This window comes from Leishmania major, chromosome 13 (assembly GCF_000002725.2).
Source record: "Leishmania major strain Friedlin complete genome, chromosome 13".
Taxonomy (NCBI): Eukaryota; Euglenozoa; class Kinetoplastea; order Trypanosomatida; family Trypanosomatidae; genus Leishmania; species Leishmania major.
The window spans coordinates 437,468-458,187 of record NC_007254.2 but is presented as its reverse complement, the minus strand read 5'-3'; the positions used below and the strand labels follow the sequence as shown (position 1 = coordinate 458,187).

Genomic DNA, 20,720 nt, shown 5'->3' with positions numbered 1-20,720 from the left:
GTGTGCCGGTGGGGGGCAGGGCACCAACAGAAGTGGCGAAGGAACTCCAACCATGGCGCCCAGAAAGCGAAAGAGAGACGCGAAAAGGGGTGGGATACAGACACACGCGACGAACCGATGCACGCACACGTGGCAACGCCGTGTGTGTGACTCCACGCGAGGTGTGCCGTCTCGAACCGTTACAAGAGAAGACGAAGATGAAAACAACGAAAAAGAATGGGTAAAGTGAGATCGAGGAGAGAGAGGAGAGCCAGGCATCGGAAAGGAGGGGGTGTGAGGGGGGAGCGTAGAGGTCCTTTTCTTTCCTCCTTTTTTTCTGCTATCTTCTCTTTCACGGCCCTCGGTCCTTCCCTCTTCCTTTCCTGCTCCTCCCCCGAGCCGCGAGGCTGTTGAACGACGAGCATCTCCACCGCTGCCTGCCTGAGTCTCCCACATTTTTATCTTTTACGGTTTATGTTTTCACGCGATCGTCACTGGCGTCTTCGAACTTTGGATCGTCTCGTGTTTTTGTGTGGCCCCCACCCTTCTCTGTTTTCCCTGTGTGTGCCCCCTTGTTTTTGGTGGCGGTTTCATTGCTTTTTCTATGGAAAGGGCGAAACACACACACACACACACACACACACACACACACACGCATGCAAGAGGCGAAGCACTGAAGAACAGAACGCCCGAAAAGAGCAAAATTGAGAGAGAAGCAGTGATTTCATGTACGCGAAAAGAAAAAGTGAGCAGACGGATGCAAGGGAGGCTATGCGGCAGGCCTGCACACACGTTTCTTGACGAGACAGAACCGCGGTAGAGCAAGCGCAGACCCCTCCCCCCCCCCTACACACACACACACGTGAAACTGAACAGGCCTCAACGTCTGTGTGTGTGTGTGTGTCTGCTGCTGTTGCTGCTGCTGCCCTTTCTCCCTCCTCTCCGACTTCGCTGCGAGTACTGTGGCAATACTCGGCGCCATTATCTGGAGGTACAGTTTCACTTTGTGTCGTTGTTTGTCTGGCCTGCCCTCGCAGACCACACGTTACAAAAAAAAACGTTTTCTCGCTCTTCTTTCCGTCCAGGAGTGCGCTCAGATAGTGGAAGAGGTGAAGGGCCCTCCCTCCCTCCGCTCCCCCACCACCACAAACGAAAAGAGCAAGGTGCGCCGCCATGCATGCTCTCTCCTTCAGCGTCTCCCCGGTGCCCCCAAAGACACACACACACACACACACACCTCCTTGTCCTTTTTTCACTCCTTATACCCGCCCCTCGCGCCAAACACACCAATGCAGCCGCGCATCTCATCAACCGTCCGCAAAGCACCTCGACCCCCCTCCTCCCTCCCCTCAAGGAAAAACAGGAGACAAGGGCACCACGAGTTTCGCAAGGAAACACAGAAAAGGACAGCCCACCAGAGACACGAGTAAGACCGAACTGTCATCACGAGCCTTCTGAGAAGTTGTGCTCATCAAACTTGCGGCTCCCTTTTTCATTGTTGGTGGCCTCCTCCTTCTTACCACTCACCTCTCCGTCTTTCTGTCAGTGTGTGTACAATCGTGCATCTCCAAATAGACTCTTCCACCGCCCCCCACCCCTCTCCCTCCTGTAGTCCGCTTCCGAGTCAGTTGGGATCTGAGTTGCCTGGCTTTCGTTTCCGCATCCGTCTATCGCGTCTTCCTCCGCCATCTCTCTCGCTGTGTATCCCTCGCAAGCACGTAGGAGCGCCGGGCAGCAGCAGGAAAACCACATCCACATACCGCACTTATCATCGCGATGCAGCTGGGTGGGCCAGCAGCGTCACACCACGTGGGTGGTGCTCGCCATTGTCGTCTTGTCGTTCTGTCCGTTGCGGTGTTGCTTGTCGTGCTCTTCAGTCACGGTGTCGAGCACGCTCAAGGGTTCGCGTTCGTTCCGGTAGTCAACACCTTCGCAAGGCCCGAGGGAAGCGGCCACAAGATTGAGAGCCGCTTCGTCTGTCAGGAGCGTGGCGGCTACATTGCTGGTGAACCGACGGCCGCGGCGCACACCGCTGTCATCGAGGCGGCGCGCGGTGCCGGTGCTGGCACGGAGTGGTACGCGTACCTTGGGGCCAGCACGGACGCCAGTCCGGCTAGCGAGTGTCCTCCACCCCTCACCGAGCATATCCCCGGCTCCGGCGCCGGCTCGTCCTTCAGCTGCTACTGGCGCTGGAACCAAGGCCGCTGGACCGAGACAGACGATAACCCGGCGCTGCCGCTGCACATCAGCAACGCCGGCGTTACTTTCTATATCGGCAACTACTTCGGGGAGCCGACGTCGCCGTCAGTGGATGTGTACGGTGTGCAGGGCGGCTTCCCGTCATGGTTCAATGCCACCGCCCCCAAGAAGTCTCAGTTGCGGCCGAGCTCTATGTTTGGCCGGGACCTCCTTGCTGTCGGAAACGGTGACACATCCACGTGGTCCGACAACAAGGCCTCGGGCGGCTACACCTACGCCGGATTCCTCTTTAGCAGCATCTACAATTCCAGCAGGTGGAAGGAAGAGTCGCAGAGGGCAAGCCAGGCGTTCTTCTGGGCTGTGTGCCAGACACAAGGTCCCAGCCGTGTGATGTACGAGCTCAACGACACTTCGAGCAGCGTGCAGAACAACTGGTGGGCCATCTTCTTCTCCGTGCTCATGGTACTGTGCCTCGTCGTCTTCATTGTGACGGCGTGCTGCCAGGACAACGAAGGCATGGACGAGCCGCCGGAGGATGCGCCGGAGTGGGCGCAGGAGGAGGCGAATCAGGCCACGTGCACAAAGTCCTTTGTGTCTACACGCTCTTTCGTGCAGCAGTGCAGCCAACACGCCTCAGGCGACGACGACGAGGATATGGAAAACTGGGTGCAGGAGTTCGACACGAGGCAAGGCAGTATGTGCGGCGCCAGCCACGGTGCGGCGAATCAGATGCCACCGAATCAGTACCCCAACCCCTTCTCGAACCCCAGCAGCGCCGACACCGAAGGCGTCCACCGCTTGTGCCATGGTGACAAGAAAACTACAGGCCATTGGATGTAAACGCGGGATGGCAACGTCCCCAAGGCAGCAACGACACGCCTGGGAACAGCTGCGTGCGTGGGTTCCTTAGGGAAACGGAGGACATTCATGTGATTGCCTATTCCATGGCTGTGTGGCACACGTGCCTCACCTCCTTCCTTAGCTTCGCACGCGACTTCTCTCGGCGGCATGCGCCTCTCGCTGTTTTCGGGTTCTCGCCTGGTGCGTGTGGTTGTCTTTTGTGGTGATCTACAGAGGTACTTCGTTACCAGCTGTGCGAGGAGAGAGGGCGCCGTCACCGTCGGCGGTGGCGGCGGTGGCGGCGGCGGGGGGGGTAAGTCGTTATGTTGATTTCACTCGTGAATATATATATGTATATGTGTGTGGGCCACAGCCACACGTACGCAGGCGTTCTTCGCCCGTGCAGAGGTGATCCTGGCGTTTGTGTGCGTGTGTCTCTCTCTCTCGACATATATATATATATAGCGTTCTCTACCTTCGTTTTTGTTTTTATGTTTTAAATTTTTTTTCTTATTTTCCACTTCGCGCCTAAAAAGGGAGCCTCCACGGTCGGCTGGTTGTTTTGCATTCTTCTTCCCTCTGTGCGAGCGCATGGCCTGCACACGGGCGTGTGCGCTCCTTTCTGGCGGTGGCAGCTCGGCACCTCCGCTGTTCGCGTTCGCTCTGCCTCTGCCCCACGTCGTTGCTTCATCTGCTGCTTATCCCCCCCCCCCTTCCTCCCGCCCTCCCCCTCTCTCTCGCTCGCTTGTGCGGAGTTTGCGGACGAGGCAGCAACACAGCGATGAACTGCAAAGCAGGGCGAGGAGGGAAGGAGGGAGGGCGCAGGCGCACAAACGTAGATACACAACACCCCGCATTCTTTTCACGCTTGCTTCCTCTCCTCACGCACACGCACAGACACACACGTTCTCTTTCTTCAGACTGTGCAGACGCTCCTTCCCAGCACACGCCCCTCACGCTCACTACGGATGGCTGTCACGCCGACGCGTTGGCAGAGGAAAGCAGATGGCGGCATTCGTACTGCTTTCCTCTCCGTCGTACACGTAGTGGACACGCTTGCGTGAGAGGGCGTCGGGGAAAGGAAAGGAGGCGCAGCAGCGGCGAAGGCTCTGGCGGGCAAAGGATCCATGTGTCTTACCCTATGTGTATACCTTTGTGTCTCTGTACGAATGTGTGTGGGCCCTTTTATGCCGCAGCTACTCATGCGATCCGCTCTCTCTCTCTCTCTCACCGCCAGAACTGTAGTGAGTTTGCCTCCCATCGCTCGCCCTCGTGTCGGTATGCAGGTGTGTGGCTCTCCTTACTTCGAGAACTGGAACCATTGCTGCCGTGTCTCTTCCTTCTTGCTCGTGCGCTGACTCTCTATGTAAACATCTCAACGATTGCCCTCAGCATGTGCGTTTTCTTATCGTGCGTGGCCTCACGGGCGTCTCTCGCTACGTGTGTGTGCGCGCATGTGTGTATGTGTATGTTCCTTCTATACTCTGGCGTTCTTTTTCTTCTTACTTGGTCTTTGTGTTTGTGCGGGTGGAAGGGGGGGGGAGCAGCTGGGTGTGCACATGTGTATGACTCTTCTGGTAATTGTTATGCCCCTCCCCCCTCCTCCCTTCCTCCCCCACCCTTCTTCCATATGCCCTTCCTTTTCCCGGTGCCGCCTGTGGCGACTCCACAGCCCCATCCTTCTTTTGGGGGTCGTCTTTCTCTTCTTTACCATCTTCGCAGCCACTGTCGTTTTCGGTGCACGCACACACGCCATGTGAGAGAAAGAGAGGTGGTACTCCTTTCTTTGTTGTTGAGGGTGAGTGGGTGGGAGATGATGAGGGGACGGGCACACGCCCACACCCCTCCCTTCTGGATCAGATGGATGCCCCCGATGGCGACGCTCTTGCTCCCCCCTCAAGTGTGGAAATGTTTTCGCGTGCTTGTTCTTTCACATGTCTCTTTAGCCCGTTTTCATTTTTTTTAATGACAGTCTCGGTGTTGCATCCCTTCCAAATATTTGAGACATCCACACATGACGGCCTGCCCCCTCCCCCGCTCCCTTCCCAGTCCATCTCCGGCTTCGCCTTCGCGCGTGCGTGGAGAAGTAGAGAGACAGAACAGCAATGCACGTCCACACATACGCACACACACAGCCCTTGCCTTCGGTTTTCCTCTCTCGCCTCATCTTCTTGTCTGTGTTTCGTGTGTGTGTGTGTGTTTCGTTGGCTCTCTTCACGATACTGAGGGCCAGGCAAGCACAGCCCGCGAAAGGGACTAAAAAACACAACAAAACACGGCGAGTGGAGGCGTCGAGGCGGGCGATGGACGTCCAGTGGCACAGCGAAAAATGAGGGATGGGTAGGATGGGCAGACGGGCATGGACATGCCGTAATGTTCTGCAGGCCTCCTTGTCTCTCTCACTCTCCTGCTCCTCGCCTTCGCCTTCTCCCATGGAAAACCGGCGCTCAGCGGAAAGGAGGTGGGGGTGAGGTGCACAAGCCTGCTGGCGAGCAAAAAGAAAAAAGGATCGTGTCACAGCACCCCCACCCCGCCCTTGCAGTCTCGCTGCCGCGTTCTCTCTCCCTGTGGGACGACGGCATGGCAACGCAGAAAAGAGGGGGAGAGGGGCGTGTGTTTGAGACGGAGACAAAGACACGAGTGCAAGCATCATTGTGCCTTTGTCTGCTCTTCCTCCTCCTCTCACCCCCTACGCATACACATGCGCGTGTGCGCAGCTCTCCTTGATGTGTGTGTGTGTGTGTGTGTGTGTGCTTCGCTCTATCTTCATTGCCCTCATCCTTCCCTCGCGCATCTTTCGTGTTCGTGCTCCCTCATTTGTTCTGCGGTGGTGCGTGGGCCGGTGTGGCTGCGTCACGAAGGCTGCAACAACAACAGCAGCCGTTGCTGCTGCCGCTCCCCTCGCTGTTACTGCGTGTGTTAGGTGTTGCGGCGTCTCTCTCTCTCTCTCTACTCCATTCCGTCGGACCTCCTTGTTGCTCTTTTTTATTCACTTTTTCTGTGAATCTAGCACTCCACCTCTTGTACTGTTTCTTGTCGTCCCTTCCTGTCGGCTGTGACCGCAGCACGCGCGTAGTGTGGTCCTTGGCGGCGGAGTAGAACATCCTCAACTCGAAGTGACTCTTCGTCGCTGCGGATACGTATAGGCCGCTTCCCTACGGTATTTTCCGGTGCCTTACTTCTTAGTTCCATTGAATAGCCCCCCTCCCCCTTCCTCTTGGAAGTATGCTGCGCACGTCTCTCGTTGCACGCCGCGCTGCCGCTGAGGCTACCGGGGCACCGGTCTCGTACAGGCATCGAGAGAAGATTCGTCTCTACCGTAGCTTGCTGAAAGGAGCCCACAGCTTTCCAATGCGCTCGCGCCGCGACGTCATTACCGAGGAGGTGCGGAGTACCTTCCGAGACCCGAACAACGAGATACTAAGCGAGAAGGACATTGACTACCGACTCGTTCTCGGATGGGAGCGGGCCAAGTCGATCAAGACGTACGCGGAGAACATGCACTGGTTTCACTCGCGCGATGAGGTGACGAAGGAGATGATGTACTTCTCCGAAGAGCGAGACCGCAAGAAGGCGGCAGAGATGCGCCGCTTCAACCAGGTCGGCGACATCCGCTGCAAAACCGAGGAGGTGACGGATTTCAAGTCGACCTACTACAACGTCCACCCCGATTACCACTCCAAAATTGGCCAGAAGCCGCTGACTCACTCGCGGGACGTGTGGCGTGCACGCGGGCAGTACGGCTCGGACGTGGGTGGGCCGCGGCAGAAGTTTTTCGTGCGTCGCTTCAAGGCCATGTTTCCTCAAGGCTGGTGAGTGGGTCAACGAGCCGAAGTTGGGTGAGGCTGAGAGAGAGAGGGAGGGGGGCAGTGGCGAGGAGGTGGCGAGTTGAGTGTTGGGTCAGGGAAGGGGAGAGGGTGGCAGGCGACGCGTTAGCTCGTGCTGCTAGTTCTTGCTGAATATGCAGTAGCTGGGGGTGGAGGGCATGCATCGAGTGGCGCACACGTCATGGGTGTGTTCATTGCGTTGCTTCAACCCTCCCCGCCCCCTGAGCCCCACTCCACGGGCACCCAACGCACACTCCCTCTTGTTCGCTACTCTCGTTTCGTTGTTGTTTTGTTTCCTTCGTACTGCTATCTGCTGCATCCCTCTCTCTCTCTTCGTGCGTGTGTCTGCGGATGCCTGCGTCTTTCCCTCCCTCGAGCCCCGTACCCGCGTACGTGCCTGGGTTTGAATGTGGTGAGGGTAGACGCTCTTTTACAGCGCATTGACTGGTGATGATTCGGCCCTCGCTGTCTGTCTCGCTGTTCCTCTCCACCCTCCTCCTGAGAGCAGTGCGCCAAGCGCGTCAAAGACAAGTAACAACAACAGGCACAGTGCGTGCACGTGTGGAGTGGGGTCTCTGTGTCTGCCTATAGGGGTTTTCTCCGGCAGACAGACGGGCTCGTCGCATTGGTCAACGGCCTCCTACCTTTGTCTCGTCACGCCCGATACACATGCCTACGTGCGGTGCGGCCAATCCCCTGCGTCTCCGCTATTTCTGGTTGTAGCCAGCCCTGTTCTTTCACCGTCTCAACTTTATTCTGGTCACCTCCCTTCCTCTCTTACACGTGTCCTGCTCCAGATGGCTTCCTCTGTTTTTTTTTTTTTACACCCTACCACCCCCACCCCCCCCACACACACACCATTCCTTCTCTCTCGCGTGTGGCTCCTGCCTAGAGTGCACGGTTCACCGGACCAACGCTTACGTTAGACGCACACGCGCTTATACGGTCGTTCGCACTTCCTTGTTGGAGGAGGAGGAGGAGGAAGAGGAGGAGAGGGGGGAAGAGAAAACACAAAGGAGGTTGAGTCGGTGTGAACACGTTGCACACTCGGTGCCCACCCCACCCCACCCCACCCCCTCATAACTAGACGGTGGCTTGGCATTTGGCGTAGACGTTGTCGGCGATTGGCGCGGGCCCTCCCTCCCATCCCTCCCTCCCATCCCCCGTAGCGCCCCCTTACGCCTCTCCCCTCCCCCTCTCTGCCATAGAGCGGTCTCTTGTGCGTAACGCCTTTCTTGTTGTTTCTTTTTCTTCGTTGTTGCTGTTGTTGTTGTTGTTGTTGTTATGCTCGTGCTCTCTCTCTCTCTCTCAGAGAGTCGCTGCGTCTTTCTCTTCACAAATCTTTCTGTCGACACCTCCCACCCACCCACCCCCTTCCTCTTTCCCTCCCTCCCGCTTAGCGGCGTTCGTTGAGGACGCCAGTGTGCAAGCGGCCAGCTACACCGGCGTCGCCGTTGCCCACCACACGGCGTCCTCGGGCTCTCTAACGATGTCCTTTGCAGCTTCTGGAGTCGAGTTGGTTGGCGCGGTCCCTGTGACGGACGGCGTCAGAGCCCTCGCGACGATCTCGGCGAGCACGCGCAGACACGTTCACCTCACCGACTGTGACGCTTCGACCACTGATAGTGTTGGTGGCGACGCGGGTGGTGCGGGCGGCTGCTCAGTCCGACAAGCACCTTCTTCGCACTCGGTAATGAGCGAATCTGTTGTTGCCGGCACGTCCATGGCGCGTGACAGCCACACTTGCTCTGGTCGCATCGGCATGCGAGCCGATTCGGCGGCGGCGACCACCATGGCCGAGGCGGTCGACAGATGCTTGACAGCTGCTCAAAACAGCGAGCGCGACGAAGAAGGCTGCCGTAACAGCGGCAGCCCTTACCGCGAATGTCTTGTAACACCGACAAGAACAGCCGCGGCAAAGGCGCGCCAGCATCCGGTGACGGTGGCCGCTCCGCAGGCACGTCCGACCTTCACCACGTCTCTAGCATCCTCGCCTCGCTCGGCGAAGATGGAAAGCTCAAGCCGCGGCATCGACAAGCTTCCACAGCAACGCCAGCAACCGGTTTCTCCAGGGAGCCCTTCCTCGCACGCTCTCTCGTCTACCGCCGTGCCTGTGCAGCACCTTTACCGCGTGCCTTCAGCCTTCTACGCGCACAACAGCGTCACGTCGTCGGCGGTGCTGTCGGCCGCACGCAGCCACCGTGGGCGTGGCGACACATTCACAGGCCTGGCCTCCCCTCGTATCTTCGCCGAGGACAGCACGCACAAGCAGGTGCGGCTGCCACCGGAAGTGAGTTGCTCCCCAAGCGGCATGGATACGCTGGAGGAACGTGCTCGTCGCGCAGCGGAGCTGCATGCAAGTTGTGGTATCCGTGAGGAGGCCGAGACCGTGCTGCCCTGGTCAACGGGGAATCGCTCGGGTAAGGCAGGATGGTCCCTAGTGCCGGTGTCATCATCGCTGCTGACGGTACAGGTGGCCCGCGGGCACCGCATCTCTCGCCATCCATCCGGACTGGGCGCGGAGGAAAGGTCGCCATTAGATGTCGCGAGCGTCCGATTAGTTCCCGGGTCAAAGCGATGGCGCCGGCCCGAGCGCATGGGGAGCTCGGCGGATGTGCGGTTGGACCAGCGCCTCAGCTGCACAAGCAGCCATGACGGTGGCGGTGGCGCGGCCGTGCCGATGCGGTGTCTAACATCGCCGTCCGCGTCATCTTCGTCATCGGTGGCGTTGGCGTCTCCACAGTCGCCGGCGACGGCTCTCGTTTCCGCGACGGCGCCAGCACGTGGTATCAGCGCTACCCGGCTACCGGCTCCATCGCCGCCGTTCAACGCGCTCCTCGCTGCCTTTGGCCCTGCACAGTCTGGGATAGCTGCGTTGACAGCCGGTGTCATCGATCCGCCTCTGACAACTCCCACTGTGCCTCCCACACGACCGCCTGCGTGGTTGCGGCCGTGGCTGTCCCACGCCCTCTCGCGCACTATGGCTGCTCATCTCGAGCGCGATGCAGACACCGTCACCGCGGCTGCTAGCTCTGCGGCTACCTCTACCCAGGGCCTAGATTCATTTCCTCCTGTAGCGCAAGCGACTACCGCTACGGCGTCGGCGGCCTCCGGGTCAGCGCAGCCGCGCACGCTACGGTCCGCGCTGCTGCTTATCTTCGATGGACTAGAACGATTTGAGGCGGACCTGGCCGAGGTATTGTTGGGCGGACCGAAGACGCACGGCTCGTCCAATTTTTTTCAGGGCGTAGATGTTCGTGACTGTCGCGCCTCCTTTGCATTTTCCCCGTCTCCGCCTGCAGGAGCGGCTGCCTCCGGCGTATTCGATGGACTTGTCGAGCAGCTGCGCCGTCTCACGCGACAGTGGTGCGAAGTGCTCTCCCAGTGGCCATGCGAAGCAGCAACGCTCGGTTATGTGGAGTGGTGGATGGTTCACCCGGCTTGGACCGATCTTGTGACGTGTGACGCCGCCATTCCCGCTACCTTGAGCGCGTCTTCGGCGACGCCAGCGACGACGGATCGAAAGACGACGGCTGGGCGGCGGACTGAGACCAGCCATGATGGTGAACGACAGCCGCCTCAACCGCAGCCCCAAGAGTCTGCCGTTGTTCTGCAAGGCATCCTCGCGGCTGCTGTGACAGAAGGCATGCGCACGTTGCTGGATGCGTTGGTGGACGCGTTTGTGCGCGCCGTCAGTGAGCTGCTCCACAGCACTGCTGTCCTTGGTCCGCCACGAAGCGCGTCACAAACTACCTCTTGCCCCGATTTACAGGCGGAAGTCGCTGCCGCTGGATTCGCTAAGGCACAGCACACCTGCCTGGCGCTCCTCCACCTTCTTACGTCTCTCTACGTGAGCCCACCCCGAGTTCTCCAGCAGCTTCGGACGCTGGTGCAAGCTGACGTCTGTTGCGGCACCGCGGTGACGGGCGCGGCTGCGAACAGTGATGGGAAAACGACGACACGGCATGAAGATGAAGGCTCGCCAGCGTCGCCGAGTAGTCTCTCCACTGCCACTGCTGCGGTTGTTGCCGGTGAGGATCGCCAACACCAGCCGCACCCGCACCCGCATCCGTCACCTTCGTCTTTGTCAACGCCGCGTGGTGGGCCTCCTGGCTCGCCGTCCGTGTCACGAGTGGGCGTCAGTGCACTGGACACTTCGCAGTTGCGGTCACGGGCGTGCCAGCTACACTACCAGCTCCTCTACGCTGTATGCCGTCTCTGCAACGAATTGCCCATGCTCTGGCAGCCACAGGACGACACTCGAGATGCTGAGGGGGACGAGGAGAGCAACGGTGTGCGCGCCAGCAGCGCCGCCTACATGCACCTTTCGCCCCGTCGTCGACACCACGGTGAATGCGAGAGGGTAAAGCTCACCTTGTTTTCGACGGCGGCGCGGTTGGCGGCCACTGTATCAGCTCTGCTCCTCCACGTGCAGCTGCCGATGAAGGGAGACTTGCTGTGTGTCGCGAGTCGCCTGGCACAGTGGCGTGCGACGCTGCTCCGGTCATCGTGCATGAGCGAGCGCGAGTATGCGGCGGCGATGGGTCACCTCTGCGCGCTCATGGCACAGGCCACGTGATTTTCAGTGATGTCGCTCGACGTAATCGATTCACCTTGTAGAAGACATGATCGAAGTGTGATGCGAAGTCGAATGTAGAGGAGTGACGGGGTAGAGCGGGTACACTATCGAAAAGAGGAGTAGAAGGCAAAGATGGTGCATGGCATGATGTAAAGTCTGTGCGGAGAGGGAGGAGGCTGCACGTGGCAGTGACGCAGTGGCCGACACCACCCCCTCCCTCCACCAGGAGCCCTCATGCGCGCACATGCACACTCACAATACAAGCACGCGCACAGGAACAGAGGCGCTGTGGATGTTGCGATAGACAATCTAGCTATGTGTTGGCCCTTCCCCTCTCCTTCCCGTCTCTCTTCCTGCCCTGGCACCAGCCCCCAAGGGGTTGTGTGTCTGGACGTGTTGTTGGTTGATAAATGGCTAAGTGTACGTGTGTATATCTACACGCGTCACGAGTGTGCCGTAGCCCTCTGCGTTTTGTATCTCCCCCTCCCTCTTTAATGATGCCTGAGAGAGGGGCTGTGTATAAGAGAGAGGGGAGACTCGGGAGAGGAGAGGGAGTGGTGTGCGCTGGAGGAGGACGACTCTGACAGCTTCTCCTCGTAGCGCCCCGCTCGTCTCCTTTTCGTTTTCCTCTCTCCATCCTTCTCTTTTTCTTTCTCTCGCTCCAACCCAAGCCGCAGCCACGCCCCTGCCCCTCTCTGCCCCCCCCCCTCCTCCTCCTCCCCACAGTCTGCATATAGTTGCCACTTACACGGTGCTCTTGCACTCCCCTCTCGCCCCCCTCCCCTTCTCAATGACAACGAATGGGTGGTAGCGGCGTCTAACTTTACAAGAGAAGGAAACAGGAGCGCATCAGGCCAACGCCCCAACACAACCGCGACGCGTGGAATCCTTGCCTTCGTCTTTGTGGTGCAGGTGCACGTGTTGGATCTCTCAGAGAGGCAGGTGGCGAGCAGGTTTTGGGACGTGAAGCAAAAGTGGCGCAGCAAGCGCGTGCGTTAACGGGCGAGCACTGAAGGGCGGGGAACGTGAGCCACGGAGGTAAGGAGGAGGAGGGAGGGGGGAGGGGGTACGTCCGTTATGGCATGCGCGCGCGTGGCCGTCTTCTCCCTCGACTCCTCCGCACAAACATACAAAGTTCTCGATTTCTCGTTTCGCTCGGGCACACCAATGATGTTATGTCTAGCCACCTTTGTTCTCTATGCCATCTTGACCACCACCCACATCCCACACCCCCTTCCTCCTCCTCCTCCTCCTCCTCTCTCTCTCTATGCGCATGGCTTTCCTGTGTGTGTGTGTGTGTGTGCGTGTACATGCATACAACGTATCACACGGGTCTTTCGACCTACCAGTGCAGCATCCTTCAGCCTCCTCCGTCGCCGTCCCTTTCCACACACACATTTCTCTGTGTATACTGCGTTCTCGCCCCATCATCGCCTCCCTGCATCATGGTCGACACATCTTCGTCTGCCCCAGCCTCAGCCTCACCAGCCATCACCACCTCTGCCGCCGCGACAACGCCGGTGGTGATCCTTGTGGTGGGCATGGCCGGCACTGGCAAAACCACGCTGGTGCATCGCATGCAGCACTACGCCCACACGAACGGCATCCGCTCGTACTTCATCAATCTCGACCCCGCCGTGACTCACACCCCGTACAACGTGAACATCGACATCCGTGACAGCGTGCGGTATGGGGAGGTCATGAAGAACTACCGGCTGGGCCCGAACGGCGCCATCATGACGTCGCTGAACCTCTTCGCCACAAAGATTCACCAGGTCGTGTCGCTGCTGGAGAAGAAGGAGGAGATGCTGGACTGGATCATCGTGGACACACCTGGCCAGATCGAGGTGTTCACGTGGTCCGCCTCAGGGCAGCTCATGGCGGACTCCTTTGGCGCTGTGTTTCCCACGGTGCTTCTCTTTGTCGCCGACACGGTGCGTTGTGTGAGCAGCCCGCAAACCTTCGTGTCCACCATGTTGTACTCGAGCGGCATCATGCTCAAGCAGCAGGTGCCCCTCGTCGTGGTGTTCAACAAAACCGACGTGGTGTCTGCAGACTCGGTGATTGCGTGGATGCGAGACAACGACGCGCTCGACGAGGCCGTGACCAACCCCCACCGCAGCAATCGGAGCAGGCGCGCCGTCTCCGGAGAGCCCGGCGATGGCGAGGATGCCGACTGGCGGGGCGAGGGCACGCGCATCGGGGCGGCCGCGCTCGGCTCCCAGGATGCGTTGCTCGCCAACCAGGGGAGCGGCTACGCGGGGACGCTGGCGCAGTCTATGTCTCTGTTTCTGCATGAGTTCTACGAAGACTTACCATACGCGGCAGTATCGGCGGCGTCGGGTGCGGGCATGAGCGAGCTCGCAGCCTCCATTGAGCGGGGCAAGCAACAGGCACTGGAGGCAAAGGCAGAGCGGAGTGCGCACTGAAGAACTCTTCTGAGGTGGTGTGTCGTTCTCGACGTGCCATGCGCATGAGGCTGCCCTCCCCGCTCCCCCTGGCAATGCCGCCTTGTTGCATTTCTTGTCTTGTATATGTGTGTGCGTGTGTGCTTCCTGTCGGTACAGAACAAGGTAGCGCGTGTAGCCACCGCGTCATGTCAATACCAGTGCACGGTGGCTACACAGCGCATCGGCCCATCACCTCTCTTATGCGCGCGTGTGCGTGTATGTGCAGGAGGTAGGCCTGAGGGGCACGAGGGGTATCTGGGGAAGTTACGAGGCAGAGAAGCGACGTGTGCGTGGTAGTGCTTGCGCATCTCGTGCTCTACACATCATCGTACACAGAGGCACAGGTACGGTCAACCTTTTCTTCTCCGTCGACAACGCGATTGGCGTTTGAGGGGCCAGTCCTGAAGTGGTGCTCCGTAACATTACAAGAGTAACGAAATCGAAGCGACGGCAACAACGGCACGCGAGGGAGAGAGGGGCACACCTGCACACACATCTTCTCCTGTGCAGGGGTGCGGGCATGTCTCTTAGAAAAGCACACGCCAACACACGTGAGAGACGCGCAGAACGAGCAAGGCTGGAATACTTATAACGGAACGCGTGAGAGACTTTGCTTCGCTGCTTCTTTCGCTGTGCCCTCGTACTCCCTCGCAACGCTCATGCCCTCGGTCTTGCCTTTCCACACCCTTTCCCCTGTCTCTCAGTTTCACCACTGTCGGAGCGTGCTTCCCTCCCTCTTCGTGGCGCGCATACATGTCGTTCCCGCCCTCATCCCCCATCCTCGCCAAAAAACCCACAGCCACACTCGTATCTACATGCGCGAGAACTCGCTCTGAGCACGCAGGAAACAAGCAGCGCCCCCGCCCCCTCCCCCCCCCCCAAACACACATCAAAAACACAACGAAGTGAACGGCGACAACATGCGGGCCTCATTCCGACCCCCTTCTTAGAAGCGTGGCTGACCCGGTATGGTGCCCGCCATGACGCTGGAAAGTCTGTGCATGGTATCGGCATCGTGCCAGAACGGCTTCTCCTACACGCCGCCGCCTCCCTCGTATTGAGGACACAAGAGCTGGCTTGCTCTCATCATGTTCAGTGCTCACAATGCTCCTCGTGGTGGTGTGCATCGCCTTACCGTGTGTGATGGAAAGGCTGCAATCACTCCTGCGACGAGCGCGAGGTGCTTGCCAAGCGGGGGAGGGGGGACGGCATGCTGCGCGTGATGCGCATCTCCCACCGAGTGTCGTCGGATAAGAAAGCTGAGGTCTCCGCGAGGATGGCATGCCTGCGGTGCAAACAGTGCCGCCTACGCACCAGCTACGCAGAGTCGTTCCGCGACGGCGTATCGAGCTTGAAGGATAGCGGCGATAGCCTCCCGTAAGCTCGACAACGAACCCTCGCCAGACAAGTACACAAAACCGGCGGTATGCTTGCACCAGCTGCTGCTGCTGCATCCCATGTGCAATATGGACCTGCAAAACCGAAGGAAGAACCCAGAAAGCCGAGTAAGCTTTCTAGCTCCATCCAGCCGATAAACAACACCGTGCACGGGTGCGCTACACGGTGCAGTCGTGAGTATGTTGAGGCGGTACATGCCTTTGCGTTGGCGGATGCTTCGGCGGTCCGCGCGTCTGCTCTACAGGAGATGCCGCCGTGTCTCTGTCACACAGCACCGTCTTCCTTGTGTTGTTGGCATGTGGCTGAGAAGCAACACGCTCTTTGATTCATGGTCCTTATCCATTTTGTGTGCGGGAGTGCTCTTGAAGGATGGGGGAGGCGGACTCGCCACGCGTCTCCACAATTGTTCCCGCCGTAGCTTCGTTCCTGCACCCCCTCCTCCCTCCCCACCCCTTCTTTTATTCCCACGCATGATTGCTCTCGAGGTCATCGAGAGGATGAGGGGATGGCCGTGGTGTGGAAAAGAGGAGGGGGAGTGAGAGGGCCCACTGAGCAGCCGACGTGTACGACGGGGAGGAAAGGGGGCGGTAGAGCGTTGAGAGGGGTTTTCGGACAGGTGTGTGCGTGTGTGCATCTTTTCCCTTGGCTGCAGGGAAGTGGTCGAGTGAGTGGAGTGGGGTCTCTGTGCTGCGTCTCTGTCTGCGGACGTCTTTTCCGTGCTCCTTGGCTTGCTTGCGCACATGCCGCCTCGCGTGTGTGCGTGTGTGTGTGTCTCACTCTCACGTAGGGGTGCCTTGGCGTCTCTTTGGTCACCGCCACCACCACGCGCCGACCCACCCCTCCTCTCCACGCATCTCTCCTCATTCTGCCCTTCCACCGTATGCTGTTTCTGCATGTCTCTCTCGCCAGCGCAACTTGTGTGCTATTCGATATCGATGTTGCTACTCCCACTGCTGAAGTGAACTCGAGACCTCATCTGCCATACAGCCCGCACAAAGCCCAACAGGTGCATACGCGTACACATGGATACACAGTGCAACGAGGTGCCCTCCTCACAGGACTCCAGGGTCCACCGGTGACGCTTGCGGCCGTCCACCTCCATCTGTCATTCTGAGGGTCCTTTTAGCATCTCCCTGAGCTACGCAGCGCTTGCACGCGAGTGCGTATATATGTGTTGCTGGACATGCTGCCGCGACGGGTCGCCCTTGCTTGCGTTGGACTCTCCTCTCTCTCTCTCTGTTTTCTGCTCCTCTCCATGCGCGGCTCTCTCCTCCCTGTGCTTCTCTCTCCGAGGGCGGTCTGCTTCCGTGTCTTCGGGGCGATGGTGGTCGTGGTGGGTGGCTTCAACAAACATCTGCGAAGAAGCACGCGGATGGAGAGCGTACCCGCTAAGCCGGCCGCTGTGCAGCCATCGACACTCGGCTCATCATGCGACTGCGTAGCACCAGCGGTCTCGCTGCCTTCACTGTTTTTCCTCTTTCCGCAGTGTTGCGCGCAGGCAGCACGGCGCCTATTGCATGACTGCACGTACTTCGCAGCTGGGCCGCGGCGCGGCGCTCGTGCACAGCCGACGCCAACATCATCGCTGTCGTCCCCCGCGCCGTCGCAGCCGCTTAAGCTGTGGCTGACATGCGCCACCGCAGCAGTTGCGGGCACCTGCGGTGCGATCGTCGGTGCACGCCTGAGTCCGTGGCTGAGCCGCCGCGCAGCTCGCTTGTACACTCAGCGCGAGGCCAAGTACCGCAATCCGCTGTGGCTGCTGCCTTCTCCCGCAGCAGCTCCATGGCCGGGGTCGTGGTGGTGGCGGAGGCTCTGGCGCACTTCAACGCATCGATCCGTGAGCGAGACGCGGCGGCTCGACTACGGGCATGCCGCGGAGTGGCTGGCTGCCTGCACAGGCTGTCGCTGGCTCCCACAGCGCCTCTCACGGCCCACGCTGCTGAAGCTCTACTCCCCTGCGCGCCACTCACGGCAGAGCAGTGCCGATCGCAACACCGCCGCCGAAGTCCAGTGGGGCACGCGCATGGTAAACAAAGGCACGCACCCTCTCGCAAAGCGCTCCGCCGTCGCCGCCGCGTCGAAGGGCTCTACGACCTCCCTTGCCGCCTCGGCACTCTTCTCCATCGTGCACTTCACACGAGCACCTCTGCATCAGTGGCAACCGCTGCCGCAGCACGCGGTAGACGTCTTCGTCTCCGCTACTTGCCAGAACACCGAGAACCGGCGTTCTGCGACGCTGGCGGCTGCGTCGCCGCTTCTATGTCTGCCGCGCCAGGGGTTTGCACTGTTGTACGATCCCGTCGCCCGTCTTCCTGTGTGGTGCGGGTACTATCTCACCCGCGAAACAGTCGACCGCGCACGGCGACAGAACCGCTGCATCACCTTCTTCACAGACCGCTCACTTAAGAAGACAACGCGACGAGTGCCGGCGGAGCTAAAGGCACGCGGACACGATCGCGGTCATCTCGCCCCGCATGCATCCGTCGCCGCGAGTCCACAGGCGGCCATCGAGGCGGCTCTGCTGTCGAATGTGCTGCTGCAACACCGCCAGATCAACCGAGGCGTGTGGCGCTGGCTGGAAGCGGCGACGAGGGCGTACGTGCGGCATTTGCCGCTTGCCGATGTGCCGCACGCCGTGGCGATGCAGCAGCACCGCGTGAGAAGGGAACGCTCGACTGGCGCTGTGGGCGCAGGGGCTGCGCCCCCTTCCGAAGCCGCAACCTCCACGCAGGCGGGCCCAACCCCTGCACCTCCGCGCCACGGCGCTGGTTGTAAGAGACGCCGTGGACGTCCGCCGAAATCGGCGTCACCGCTGTTTGCCTCACCAGCTCGCTGCAGCTCCACCTGTGGTCAGGCAGCGAAGAGGAGCAGTCGCGGCGGCTCACGCCGAGGCTTACCGCGGGACAGTGAGCTCATTGCCCGCCTGCTCGCCGCACCGGGCGTCGGAAGCGGGACTGGCTCGCACTTGAGACTCCAAGGAGATGGTGTTTGGGGATGCGTGGCACGAACGCTTCGATGTTGTCGGGAGTGGTGGCGGTGGTGGTGGCCGCACTGCAGCGGTGCAGCCTTTCATCGCCAGCGTGAGCGCGAGGTCGCTGTCAATGTAGGGCCGCTTTACTACAAGCAGACGAATGATGTAGGGCAGGGCAGCTGGCGGGGCAGCGGCACGGCGACAGGGAGGACGCCCGCCATCGCTGCAGCATCATCGGATGCCGTCGCACTGCCTCTTTTGTGCTGCTCTAGGTCGCGGCAGGCCATCCAACGGCGAGGGCCTGGCAACGCAGCCTCGCCTCCGACACGGCCATCGCCGCCACCGCCGCCGCCGCCGCAGCAGTCGCTCTTGATCCCTGACGCCTTCTTCTTCTCCCTGTGGAACGTGCACACTCACGAGCATGTGCACCTGATCGTACCGAACCATCCCGACGCAGCTTCGATACGAGCGTTCACTGCGGTCGTGGCGCCCAGGCGTTCGACAGCAGCGGGAGCAGCGGCGTCGAGATGGCCATCAGACGATTTGGAGACGGCCCTCCGATCTCTCGTCGTGTCTACAGTAGAGCTGGAGCAACTGTTCGCCGAGTCGTTGGTGGAGCTGCGCTCACGATGCGTGTCGGCCGGCGTGACGGATGCGACCAGTCGCGACAGCATGAGGAACATCAATCGCGCCGCTTCGTCGGTAGCGCTGCGGACGCACTTTAGCCTCTTCCCAGTCTATCGACAGCGATGGATGTGGCGGCACTGCGGCAGTGGTGGTGGCAGTCGCTGAGGCGTCGCTCGTGCGTGTGCGCGTGCGCACACTCACCTTGTGGTGGACGGGACGTCGGGCGGTGCCGGCGCCACTCGACTCCGTTGGAGGCGAGCTCGATCCCCTCGCTCCGCTGTCCCGCCCACTCATCCTGCGGTTGTCTTGTCTTCTTTCTCGCCGTCTGCGGTGGACGGGAGAGTCGCCAGCGCCCTCTCGTTTCTTCGGTTGCTCCTGCTAGTTGTCGTTATCTCTTTTTTTGTTGTTTTGCGTAGATGCAAGCGTGTAGATGCACAGATCCGCCATCACACGAGCGCGCATCACCCCACGCATCTCTCTCACGCACAGAGCTGTGTGGAGCGCTGCGCGTGTGTGCGTGTGTGTGTGTGTGTTCTTAATATCCCTCTGTTGTATACCTTTGTGATGTCCTCACGCGTGGGTGTTCGGCCTCCACGTCTCCTCCTTTCTCGCCGCTCCGTCGGCCGAGCATGTGCGAGATTGGTAGAGAGAGAGAGACGACGAGAGCAGATGCGTGGTGTCTCTCATTCTTCGTGTACATGTGCGTGTGTGTGTGTGTGTCGCCCACCTCCTACTTTCCCTCTACCCCCTCTACCCCCGCTCACCCCTCACCACAACGCTCATCGACTCCCCTCCCTCCCTTGACGCTCCCCCTCCCCTACGACTTCGCCGTGCGCCCTTGCCTACCCCGCTCCCCCTCCCTCTCTTGTTTGCTCGCCTTCTTTTCGGTGTTGTGCCTCCGCTTGGGGTTGTGGGGAGACTCCTCATGTCCTGACATGCCCTGCTGCCGCCGCCGCCGCCGCACTTCTTTCTGTGTGCCTCTGTGCAAGTACCCCTTCTCTCGTCCTCCCTCTCCTTCTGTACGTGTCACTAGAACGAATAATAATAAAAAAAAAAAACTGCTCTCTCGCGCGTTTTCCACCCTTCATCGGTGCCTCCTCCACCCCCTGTCTCTTTCCCGCCTCAGTGTCCAAGCTATTACCCACTCACCGAGGCCCAGCTCCCCTCCCTCACGGAACGCCCTGTCGCTGCGTCCTCGCAGACGCATCGGAGCCTCTGTTGCTGGTGCAGGTAAGCAGTCGTCAGAGTCAATCGTGCCGATGCTGTCGCCTGCGGAAAGGAAGTGCTACCGCCCGCCGCCGCGGCGGCTCTGGCGCTGTAGGCGTTCTCTATAGGCTGTGCGTGGACCTCTCTCGCTCTCTGCTGCTGCGTCACTGGCAGAACCCCCTCCCTCACGGAGCGTCATGCCTCTCTCCAAGTCTTGCCACTTTCCTTTTTCTACTCTCTCTTCCACTCATCTCTGGTAATGCAATGCTGTGCGTCTCACCGTCCCTCTCGCCACTTTCCTGCCTCCCCCCTCCAGACAAGCACGTCGGCTCCACGTGAACGCCCTGTACTCCCTCCCACGAGTCACCCCAGCCACTACTGCTCACCCTCCGGAAGGCAAGAACAACGCCCCCTCCCCCTCTGCCACCGCACATAAATACGTACACGCAGACACACACACACACACACACACACATACATATATATATATATGTATGTATGTGTGTGTGTGTGTGTGTGATTCTCTGCGTTCCTGCTTGCGTATGCGTAGTTATGTGCAGGTGACGTCGACAATAGCAGCCGCGTCACAGAATAGGGCACGTTTTCTCTCCCCCACGACTTTCACGCGTCTCCATGACCGACTT

At 59.8% G+C, this 20,720-nt stretch overlaps 5 protein-coding genes across 5 annotated transcripts; all 5 read left to right on the top strand.

The window, feature by feature from the left end:
* Positions 1–1,755: 1,755 nt before the first annotated feature.
* On the top strand, positions 1,756–3,018 carry LMJF_13_1310 (hypothetical protein; the record flags this gene model as incomplete). The annotated part of the gene is made up of 1 exon (XM_001681823.1): positions 1,756–3,018. The coding sequence occupies one exon, from the start codon at positions 1,756–1,758 to the stop codon at positions 3,016–3,018; it is 1,263 nt and encodes a 420-aa protein (XP_001681875.1).
* Positions 3,019–6,243: 3,225 nt separating this feature from the next.
* LMJF_13_1300 (conserved hypothetical protein) lies at positions 6,244–6,834 on the top strand (the record flags this gene model as incomplete). The annotated part of the gene is made up of 1 exon (XM_001681822.1): positions 6,244–6,834. The coding sequence occupies one exon, from the start codon at positions 6,244–6,246 to the stop codon at positions 6,832–6,834; it is 591 nt and encodes a 196-aa protein (XP_001681874.1).
* A 1,803-nt stretch (positions 6,835–8,637) lies between these two features.
* LMJF_13_1290 (conserved hypothetical protein) lies at positions 8,638–11,424 on the top strand (the record flags this gene model as incomplete). The annotated part of the gene is made up of 1 exon (XM_001681821.1): positions 8,638–11,424. The coding sequence occupies one exon, from the start codon at positions 8,638–8,640 to the stop codon at positions 11,422–11,424; it is 2,787 nt and encodes a 928-aa protein (XP_001681873.1).
* Positions 11,425–12,869: 1,445 nt separating this feature from the next.
* Positions 12,870–13,853, top strand: LMJF_13_1280 (putative XPA-interacting protein; the record flags this gene model as incomplete). Its single annotated transcript, XM_001681820.1, has 1 exon — positions 12,870–13,853. One exon carries the CDS (start codon positions 12,870–12,872, stop codon positions 13,851–13,853), a length of 984 nt encoding a protein of 327 aa, XP_001681872.1.
* Positions 13,854–16,455: 2,602 nt separating this feature from the next.
* On the top strand, positions 16,456–19,035 carry LMJF_13_1270 (DNA/RNA non-specific endonuclease-like protein; the record flags this gene model as incomplete). The annotated part of the gene is made up of 1 exon (XM_001681819.1): positions 16,456–19,035. One exon carries the CDS (start codon positions 16,456–16,458, stop codon positions 19,033–19,035), a length of 2,580 nt encoding a protein of 859 aa, XP_001681871.1.
* Between the last annotated feature and the right edge of the window lie 1,685 nt (positions 19,036–20,720).